Here is a 10670-nt window from a genome sequence, read left to right as displayed (position 1 = left end):
TAACACTAATATCAAAACTGAATGTTGAGCAGCTAAGTGGAAGTTGAGAACTCGCTCGGGTGATGACAATTTAACGAAATAAAACAATTTAACATAAAAAACTCAATCTCGAGCATCGCGTAATGGTGAAAATAAGTATATTGACTATATTATATATTGATATACTATATATTGATTGGTGAATAATAAATATATTGACACAAATAAAATTGAATATCGATCATCTCACTGGAAGTTGAGCGCTCGCTTGACTCTTGCAGCCTTGCGCTGCAGCGCCGCCTTCATCCTGGGCGGCAGGAGCTTCGATGGCGCTCCTTCGTCCTCGTCCGAGTCCTGCACGTCGTCGTCTTTTGCCACGTCCGGCCCCCGTGACAAGCTGGTCGTCCCCCGTGACGAGCTGGTCGCCCCCCGTGACGAGCTGGGGGGGCCTTTGTCCCCACCCACAGTGACAGGATATTGCTGGTCCTCAGACGTGACCGCCGGCAAAGACGTTTTGTTTAATTTAGACCCTGGCTGGATTTGTGCTCCGTGACGTGGCGACGATGATGTTATTTCGTCGCCGTCATAAGTCGTATCTGGTGGTACTGCAATGGAGAAGAGAAGAAATCACTTTAACTTACTTTTATTATGTTTTTAATGTATTACGACAGAAATTATTCAAATTTTTGAGATTCTGTATAAAAAGAACACGATTCACTGATGTAGTGAGAATAGACCTTATTCCCGATGAAGTCACGATGGAATCAGCATTTATCCGAACGATTGCTGTATGTGCATGATTTCCTCGGAAAAAAACATATTATTCATCATTTACTTTCATTATATCTCAACATATTATTCATCTTTTACCATCAATTCCTTCCATTGATCTCACCTTGTCTGCCGAGAAAACAAGATCGGTCCAGAAACGATCTCTCAGACCTCGCGGGCAAGAGAGGCACGTTCCTCCACACAGCTCCCTTGGGGACAATTGACATTAAATATATTTTAGTAAAAATAAAAGTAAAAATTTATTCAATTATATTTGTTTTATAAATCGAAAAATTAAAGTATGAAAATTCTACTGATGAGTCATGATAACAAATTAGTTAGGGTGAGATTATCTCAATGATAATAAAGATTCTAATCAATTTTGTATGTTCGCGGGTGGGCAGACACTCGACATTGATTTATGCGGGATAAACTTGATATTTTCGAGAAAATATCGATATCTACAATATCATTTATAAAATATCTCAACGATATTAAAAATATAAATTTATTTATGCGCCCACGGAACAATAGAGCCTGGTAGGTCAGCAGGTTGTCCTACCAGGCAACCTACCTGCTGGAGGGGTGGCAGGGTGCAGGCAGGTGGACACACTAGTGCCTGGTAGGTCAGCAGGTCGTCGTAGATGCTGTGCAGGCCGCCCCAAGGCTCCTCAGGGCGCCGGCACAGCAGCACCGTGTGCTCGCTCGTCTGGCAGCCCTGAAGGATAATATTATTTAATATATTAATTACTTAATATATACAACCAAAATTATATTCCTCAATTTAATTTAAAAACAATTCGGATTTGCGATGAATTGTTATTAAGTTTAAACAACGCAGGCGTGCACGATAGCGTTTATTTATTTACAATAGAGAGAAAAAATTATGCAAACCGACACTTGAGCTGAAAGCCTCATTATAAGTAATATTTCATTAACAATTTCCTTCTCATGTATCCAGCGAATAATTACAAATTGATAATGAAAGCCCTCACCTCATCAAAAAAATCAGGTAAAATTTAAGCCTTTTTCTGCAGTTTCCGTTTCCAAGTAGCTATTTCAGAAATTGCATATTGCTTTTACGGCAACGTACTGAAATAATTATAATTTTAACCAACAATTCATAGTGCTGCAAATAACTAAAATCATGTCACTATTAGCTCACATTCCTGAGAGGTAGAGGGGAGAACCTGAGGGCCCGGGCCCCGCAACAAGGGTAATGGTCCCCTCCCCTAGCAGTGAGGGGACCGAGCTCCCCGGCGTCACTGAACTGCGGGTCCATCTTGTGCTTGCGGCACAAGCGCAGGGCGCCCGCCCCGAACACCGCGCCGCACGTCGAGCACGGCAGGAAGTGCACCTGCATCACTCAAACAAATGAGTGAGACTTTGGTTAATTTGCGATGTATATTTTACCGTCCGTGCTTGATCTGGCAGAAAGAAATACACCTGCGCAGGAAATGGACCTGCATCACTCAAACAAATGAGTCAGACTTCCAATTCCAAATCCAAATTGCAATACATTTTTTTGCTTGATTTTCTATGTGAATACGTATTAAGGTGATCTATAATTAATTGCAATACACTTTTTTTTGCTCGATATTCTATGTGAATACGTATTAAGGTGATCTATAATTAATTGCAATACACTTTTTTTGCTCGATATTCTATGTGAATACATGCAAAGGTTATCTATAATTAGTGATATTTAGGACAACATGACATTATCACAGCAGAGATAATCTAATCAGGACATCAAACAGTCCGTTCATCATAATGATTTCTGAGTTTTGAGTCTATATACGTCCTACAGACTGCAGCTTACTGCACATTCTGTATGTTCTGCACACTCAAGATACTTCAGCCGATAACGAAGGGAAATAATTTTGGTGCTGAAATCTTCAAAGAAATTTAGTGGACCTACGAAGATAAAATAATTATAGGGCAGACCCACCTGACCCCATAGCCTCCAGTAGACCAGCCTCCAGGTCTTCAAGGAGGACTTCAACTCCTTGACGTGTTCCGTTAAACTCCAAGTTGGGTCCCTGGAGTAGCAGTGTAGATTAAACTTATTGCACAATAAATACCCTTAGCATGCAAGCAACTCCTTGATTTGCACCTTAAAACTACAAGTTGGGTCCCTGGTGTAAAAAAAACGAGACTAAACTTATCAACGAATATCAATATAGATTCATCGCAACGTTAACGCAAAAGGAATGTGGCTATTACGAATGACTTCAGATGACTTAACTATCAAAGAGAATCAAGGCAGACAATTAGCAATGACATTAAGCTTGGAGTTAAATATTTTGTTTAATAGGAACTCCTTTGTACAGAACAATGGGTAGCTAGCATGATAAACGCACTGCTTATCGTCACCCATAAATTGAGGGAGATTTACATGCAAAGTGGCTCTTCAAAAGCAAGGTGTCTGAAGGTAAGCTGAGATCGAATTAGTAACTCATTTCAAGGTTAATTAATTTAATTAATTGCTTTAAGCGAGCGACGCTGAACAGGTCGTATCAGTCTCAATGTATACTCGGAGTCACATCTTTGCTCGAATTTGAGAATTGCCGGATATATAATTGCCCTAAAATTGACGGATATATAATTGCCCTAAAATTGCCGGATGTATAATTGCCCTGAATTGTCGGATGTATAATTGCCCTAAAATTGCCGGATATATAATTGCCCTAGAATCCCTGGGTATATAATCGCCCGAGAATCGCTGGATTTAAATATGAAACTCGTATGAAATATATATCCAGAAATCTATCAGTAAGTTTGGCTCTATTGTGTGTTTCGGTAGGTAGACTCTGTGTTCAGGACCTATTAGTTCATGTTATAAATAAAATACATTTGGCCTAGCGACCTGACAAGATTTCTGCAATTGTAGCATATGACCCGTGCAAAACGTAACTAAAATCTAGTGCTTCTCTTCGAAAAATTTGACATCACCTAAGGGTTACTCCTAGGGCCTGAGGTTATTCCTAGGACCTGAGGGTTACATCTAGGGCCTGAGGGTTACTCCTAGGACCTGAGGTTATTCCTAGGACCTGAGGGTTACATCTAGGGTCTGAGGTTACTCCTAGGACCTGAGGTTATTCCTAGGACCTGAGGGTTACATCTAGGGCCTGAGGGTTATTTCTAGGACCTGAGGTTACTCCTAGGACCTGAGGGTTACATCTAGGCCCTGAGGGTTACTTCTAGGACCTGAGGTTATTCCTAGGACCTGAGGGTTACTCCTAAAATTCTATTGCACTTGAGTGTTCCGGAGACAGCAAATTCGAAAATTATCGAACACAAGTACAAAAAATTATCCCAATTAAAATGAAGAGAAAAATATTAGCAACAGAAGTAATTGAATACAGAACATGGAGTGTAGGTAGTACACAGCTCCTGCCCACCTGGAGTGTAGGTAGTACACAGCTCCTGCCCACCTGGAGTGCAGGTAGTACACAGCTCCTGCCCACCTGGAGTGCAGGTAGTACACAGCTCCCGTGGTCGTGACGTGTGTGTTGTAACATGTACACTCCACCAGGCGCTCTATTTGACGAGAGACGAGCGCCCCGCAGTCCTGACATCTGGAGACATGTTTACGTGAACATTTAAATGATTTATTATACGTATTATTTTTATGTAATACGTATTATTTTTACAGTTATTAAAAATATTTTACAGTTTTTAATTTGAGATGTATTGCTCTTAGGTAATTACGAATGAGCAGTTGACTTGACAAGTTGAAAGTTTCATTAATCATGGTTTCTGAATTGTCACATCAAAACATTTCAAACAGTAACTTTTTCGCCATTTATATTCATTATCCTCGAATTAATTTTCAGATTATAAATTTCCAGTCCGGATATAACTCTGCAATCAATTTGCAGAGTTATCTGCTCTTAGTCATTGTGCTATTTATTATAATCAAATTTTCGAATTTTTTTATTATAACATTGGTTTATAGTTTTTCCACTATATTTTTATCGAAAGCTTTGTATGATGAAGCTGGTCACCGATCAGTTTTAAATTGAGATTTTACTCGCCGCTTTCTTAGCTTTTAATTTTGAAAATATAGAAGACAAACGAAGACAGATAGCAAACAGAATAATTTTACTATATCTAGTTTGGGTGCAGCAATATTGTTCAACCATGACGCAATGTTTACTTCACACAAAATTCTCCTCAAAAAGATCCTGCAGCCAAACGAGCAACAGGGCAGCTAGTGCGAGTTATGTTGCGCGTGACAATCAATTTTTTTTAACTGTGTTGTTGACCCTAAGATGTAATCGGGAAAAATTATTGCACTCAGACATCTTTCAATCAATTTTAAACACAACAACCGAAACTTTGAACGGCGTGCAAACACGAAAAATCTGAAGAACCCTTCTCAATCAGTCAAATCGCATTAACTCGGCGGAAATTTTTTTGAAATAAAACGGCATGGCCGTTTATAATGGATAAACTCAAAAGGGCTGAATCCTTAATGTCATTCAAAAAATAACCTGCAGATAGAGGCAAAACAAAATCTCCTGCACAAGAAAATTAAAATTTTTTATTACTTCAAGTGAATTTAAAGAAATGTATGCAGTTTTAAGGATAAAACAGAGCAGTAAAATTGACCTGTAGAGGGGGGCCGCAGTGCGGAAGATGCCCGTAGTAGACGCATATTTTTATCATCGTACTAAAAATGAAATGTGTTTGATGAAATCAATTCTCTGCATTTTCATTTGAAATTAAGAAGCAATGTATAAATTATTAACATCACACTAAAAACTACCTGTAGAGGGTAGCAGCGGTGCGGAAGATGCCCCTGGTAGGTGCAGGGCAGGCCTCGCACAGCGCCTGCAGCAGGCGGCTGTACAGGCGCCCCTGCAGTCTGTCCTTTGGGTCCTGCAGAGCCTCCACCTCCCAGTGGCTGAATTGGCGCGACAATCTTTCCGATATACGATAAAATTCCATGAAAAATAGTTACATATTTCTAATTTGCTTTCTTCACATAACGCTAATTTAATCTTACAAAATATGTGGGGGATATTATAAATAATAAAAATAATCAGCAACATCAGAAGAAGATTATCAAATCGAAACTTCTCTTTAATATATCAGCTTTAGAAAGAGGGTACAATTATTTTTCATGATAGAATTTGTAACTCATTTCTCTTATTAAACTTCTATAAATGTTTTTAAATTACAAAATGCAAGTAGTTTCATATTGCAATGGTGCTCTTACGAAAAAATATTAATCGTCAAAATTATTGTACGCATACTTGGCTTGGAGTGACATTCCCACACATGCCAGCCTAAATTCATTCCTGCAGCTTTTGCAGTCCGAACCATTCCCGATAATTTAGCGCCCGCTACAACGCAACTGCCTTGGGCGATTGAAGAGAAAGGTTTTCTCTCTGTCCCCGCATTGTATTTCTGACCATCTATTCTTATAATTTACAAACTTCATGTGTTAGGGAGTTATTTTTCCACAGAAGATGTCGCTGTGGAGCAGATGTGGCAATAAATTTAAAGGACATGCGTCTAATCCATATATGTATTGCTACCCCTCATTTACCTTTCACTCACATTTCCCGAGAATAAGTTTAAACTACTGTGTCGTTGTTCGCTCCCATACAACCTTGGGTTAACTCGTTAATTACCACACACAACCTTCAATAAAAGGCAGGTTAACCTAGTAGTTTCGTATAATTTATCCTCTTCTCTCCAATTTACCATCCTTACTTGAAACCAATGAAAGAGTTCATTGTTTCACAACTTTAAAAAAGTGAGCTAAAATATCAAAGAAATTATTCGTCACTGTAGCGCAGTAGTTAGAGACTTTGTCCGCGCAGTGATGGCGGCACCGAGGTGAGAAGAGCTAGCCGTGGGTTCGAACCGTGGGAAGCTCATTTGGGTTCAACTCAACTCGTGGGTTCAACTCATTTAACGGTACCGCTGGTGGACGACGCTGGGTAACCGTCAATGGGTGGTGCATCAGCATTGCCACGAGTTAGTTTCCCTAAACGAACTCTGGTTACGTGTAACCTGGGGGATCTTAAGGTCTTAACTCTCCTGTTAACCATGACAGATTAACATGTTGTTAAACACCCTCCTATCCCTGTCTTAACCCTCTTAACCCTGCTGTCTACATTTCCGGTACACGTAATATGCCTTCCGGGCGTAAAGGGTCGGATCGGCGGGTCATTTTGACCCGCAAAGGCAGCAGGATGGTTGAGCTTCGTCACCTGTTGAGGAGATGGTCTGGTAGGCAGGACAGGTTAGTCTGGGCGAGAAGAACGTCTTGTGCGTGCTTGTGCATGAAGACGAGAAGCTCGGTCACCAGCGGCGACATCTTCAGGAAATCCGCGGAAATCAGCAATGAGACGGCATTCTTTGCCTCTGCAAATCATTCATGATGAAATATGAACTTCTAGATGCCATTTTTATAATTAATTGTCGCATAAACTGTTATATAATAGCAGGGTATCTGACCTCAAGTAGCCATTTGAATATTGAAAAAAAATGTTGCTAACTACCCATAAAGCTAGACCCAAAGCTACACCCACCGATGGTAGGTCTGATGTGGTCTGGGGACTGGCCAGTTTTGACCCACCGCAGCAGCCACTCGAACACCGCCACGTCGCAGTGGACTGAAATGTCTACGTCTTCGAGCCGCTGACCTGCAAATACAACACAGCTCGGTCTGTGTAATTAAACTGCCCTCAGCAAGTGACAAGCAACAGCTTCTTGCATCAGCTGGCTCAAATGAGGACAGATAGACGGAACACGTTCAACTCCGGTATTCGAGAGTCTCTGTTTGACTCACGCTACCTGATAGACTCACGCTACCTGTTGGACTCACGCTACCTGTTTGACTCACGCTACCTGTTTGACCAACGCTACCTGTTTGACCAACGCTATCTGTTTGACCCACCAAACAGGTTTGACCCACCACGCTACCTGTTAGACTCACCTCGCGTGAGGTCAGCGAAGTACCCAATATGATGAACAAGAAGGTCCCTGGAGCAGCTGAAGTCTTGCCGTAGGCCGTGCGCTTCATCGCAAACGTGAATAACGATGGTGGGGCTGAACAGCACGTATAATATTATCAAATTGTGGCAGGTACAACTTATCACAGATAAATTCACGCAAATTAGGTTCTATTAAACGATCATCACAAACTTATTTACAAAGAAGTCAGGGTCCCAATACTTTTAAAACTATTATTAATCTTAATTGTTTCTTTACTTCCGTCAAGTCAAGACCATGAATGGATGTTTTTGTATCCTTTCTACGAGAAGATAATTTATGTAATTTTTAGGTTACCAGTTAAACAATATGTATGATATTTAATACTTGCAGCTTCGACCTGCGTTGCCTTGATAAGTCCTGCAATTTTGGAATCCTGTTATCCCATATACCGTCAATCCTGTAATCCCAAATCCACTAAATAATAATAAAGATAGTGTACTCTAATTAAACAAAGTCCTCTTCAAATCCACATTCCTCATTGAAATTGGGACTCCCATTTAACTATCATTTCAAAATACGAAAAAACTATTTTGCGTCTTTAGCATTGCATGTAATTTAAATTTCAATCTTTGATCCAATCCTTCACTTCCACTTCTCTAATCCTTTCCTATTCCCCCACTACGAATAAAAATTTCAGTTTCAGGTAACATCCAGACACGATAACCATCGTGGAAACGCTCAAGAACAGCCATATCTGTAGCACCAGACTCCACACGCGCTCACAAACAAACTTAGACAAAAATACTTAAGATTACGATGATTATCTTAATCTTAAAATTGTTAAGATAAAGACATAACACCTCTGGTCCTCATTAGTTGCATTGTCAGAGGTGTTGGTGCCGCCAGCGTTGGTTTCTCTTACAACGCTTGCAGCTGTCGCGGTGTCTGCGTTGATACGTGGCGTCGCGGCCGCGGAGGCTGAGTCGTTTTCACTTTGGTTCGCTGGCGATCTTGAAGACATAATGTAAAGAATTCCTATAATGAGCCTATAAACAGCAACAAGTTTGGACAATTCCATCTTCAAGCATGACAATAATGTTACATTTTGTTTGTACAATAGTCTGTGCAGTGCTAGGCAATTATTTTCTATTTAGGTTGCCTTTATGCAATTGCGAATTAAAAGCTTTCAATATTGGCCAGAACTAATCATTTTTAATTTAAACTGAACTTGAAAGAATTTCACTTTAAAGCTCTACCATGTTTATAATAAAGAAATTAAATGAATATTTTTTAGTAAATTCATACTATATGTAATAGAAAAATTTTGTAATCAAGAAATATTTACTCTGATGTTGATCTCATCGACCTTTATAACAGGTATACCCTTCATAGGTGGACTGCAGCAAGATAGCACGATTGAGAGCAATAAAAAATAAAAACATTTAGTAGGAAATTGAAAAGTAAGCCATAAATATTCTTAATCACTTTGTTCATCACACAGAAAGAATTTATTACCTGAGGTCAGCGATGTCACTAAATACTTTTCTATTTTTCTTTGGTGTTCCAGGATTACTCCTGATTGCAGACTGCAGAATTTTTTGGATGTCACTTTGTGGCGATGCCACTTTATCTGTTGGTACTTTAGCTTCGCTCTCTTCTTGCGTGGAATCTTTCAAAGCCGAGCCAATAGTTGGAAGTCGAACTGAAGGATTGATACTGCTTACAGATGGATTAGGATTCTGGCCATCTGGATTCAGCATGGATGCAGACGATGGATTCAGCGTGGATGCAGACGATGGATTCAGCGCGGATGCAGACGATGGATTCAGCGTGGATGAACTCGATGTGGAAGGAGATGGGACGAGGGTGTTACGTCTCGGTGAATCTGGAGGACTGCTTTGTAAATCCAGCGATGAAACGATATATGGAAGAATGGAATCCAGCAACCCTTGCTGCAATACAATAACAGAATTTCATTAAATAATCGGTTAAAGAACTCGTCGTAGTTTTTACATTGCATTAAAAATTTATGTAAACTCATTCAATGAGGTTTAATAACTGTTAAAATTTGTTGTTATTAACTAACTGAAAGCATGTTTTTAGATTCACCAAGAGATTGCGTTGTTCGTATACCTATATTGCTATATAGGATAATGTTCATATGATACCCTGAACGGTTTTAACGCCAAGCCAAAAAATTAGCAATTAAAATTTTATCATGCTGTTTATACTTTAACATATTTTTCACCTACATCAAAAATCCACTGAAGCTGACTTAAGGCTTGATTAGGATTCTTGACAGCCGGATTATCGAGCAGCTTCGTCCAGATGTCGGCTGTACTTTGGGCCGCGAGGTTGGGGCCTCCTTTCGGCCCCGACAAGCTCGGGGGGGCTTTGTGCTGGGCGCTTGGCCCCAACTTAAATACACGTATCGACTATTTATATTTTCAAATATAAAGCAGGTGTGAAATATTTCTAATAAAAATGGTTTACACATACAATGTTCTCCCCCTGCAATTATTGAGCATGGAAGTATACATTTTTCTAGTATAAATAGTTCACATGTACAATTTTTTCTCGTATATTGAAAATAATTTACAAAATCCACGATTTATAATTACAAATAATGGGAAAAACGAAATATCTATGAATAATAACGAACAATAATAAAGAACAACCATCTAAACAATAATAAAAGTACGTCATTTTGAATTTCGCATTAATTTCTTGGTCGGTCTACTAAACAAATTACGTTATTTACCACATCAAATTTAAAGAGAAACATTCTATTCTATCTTAATTCAAGACATTTGTTAAATAAACTTCATTTTCTTTGATATTTCACTTACCTGCCGTGAAGCATGTCTGGCCGCTACATGCAGCCGCGCCGCTGACAGCAGCAAATGCAACACATGCGACGGCCCGATGTCGGCCGGTCTGCCCACTCCATTCCATGAGCTCAT

The 10670-nt window shown here is 39.7% G+C and overlaps 2 protein-coding genes across 2 annotated transcripts; both read right to left on the bottom strand.

Moving 5' to 3' along the window:
• Positions 1-225: 225 nt before the first annotated feature.
• Positions 226-7337, bottom strand: LOC125179306 (SANT and BTB domain regulator of class switch recombination-like). The gene is made up of 9 exons (XM_047884911.1): positions 7302-7337; positions 6981-7134; positions 5525-5680; positions 4221-4331; positions 2702-2792; positions 1916-2107; positions 1325-1468; positions 875-959; positions 226-584 (listed from the first exon to the last, which is right to left on the bottom strand). The coding sequence occupies exons 2-9, from the start codon at positions 7085-7087 to the stop codon at positions 226-228; spliced, it is 1245 nt and encodes a 414-aa protein (XP_047740867.1). The 5' UTR covers positions 7088-7134; positions 7302-7337.
• Positions 7338-8527: 1190 nt separating this feature from the next.
• LOC125179304 (putative protein TPRXL) lies at positions 8528-10670 on the bottom strand. The gene is made up of 4 exons (XM_047884910.1): positions 10557-10670; positions 9960-10124; positions 9223-9659; positions 8528-8717 (listed from the first exon to the last, which is right to left on the bottom strand). Exons 1-4 carry the CDS (start codon positions 10668-10670, stop codon positions 8528-8530), a joined length of 906 nt encoding a protein of 301 aa, XP_047740866.1.

This window comes from Hyalella azteca, unplaced genomic scaffold (assembly GCF_000764305.2).
Source record: "Hyalella azteca isolate HAZT.00-mixed unplaced genomic scaffold, Hazt_2.0.2 contig16457, whole genome shotgun sequence".
NCBI classification, from domain to species: domain Eukaryota; kingdom Metazoa; phylum Arthropoda; class Malacostraca; order Amphipoda; family Hyalellidae; genus Hyalella; species Hyalella azteca.
Note: the sequence above shows the minus strand (reverse complement) of the source record. Positions and strands in the feature narration are given on the sequence as shown.

What these genes read in the sequence shown, in the direction of transcription:
- LOC125179306 (XM_047884911.1), bottom strand. Translation starts at nt 7,087, where the DNA reads ATGTCGCCGCTGGTGACCGAGCTTCTCGTCTTCATGCACAAGCACGCA. An exon ending in GTGTACTACCTGCACTCCAG is followed by an intron (nt 2,793 to 4,220) that starts GTGGGCAGGAGC and finishes CTGCTACTCCAG; the next exon opens with GGACCCAACTTGGAGTTTAA. An exon ending in ACTGGAGGCTATGGGGTCAG is followed by an intron (nt 2,108 to 2,701) that starts GTGGGTCTGCCC and finishes TGAGTGATGCAG; the next exon opens with GTGCACTTCCTGCCGTGCTC.
- LOC125179304 (XM_047884910.1), bottom strand. Translation starts at nt 10,670, where the DNA reads ATGAGCTCATGGAATGGAGTGGGCAGACCGGCCGACATCGGGCCGTCG. An exon ending in CCAGACATGCTTCACGGCAG is followed by an intron (nt 10,125 to 10,556) that starts GTAAGTGAAATA and finishes CGTGTATTTAAG; the next exon opens with TTGGGGCCAAGCGCCCAGCA. An exon ending in AGCTTCAGTGGATTTTTGAT is followed by an intron (nt 9,660 to 9,959) that starts GTAGGTGAAAAA and finishes ATTGTATTGCAG; the next exon opens with CAAGGGTTGCTGGATTCCAT.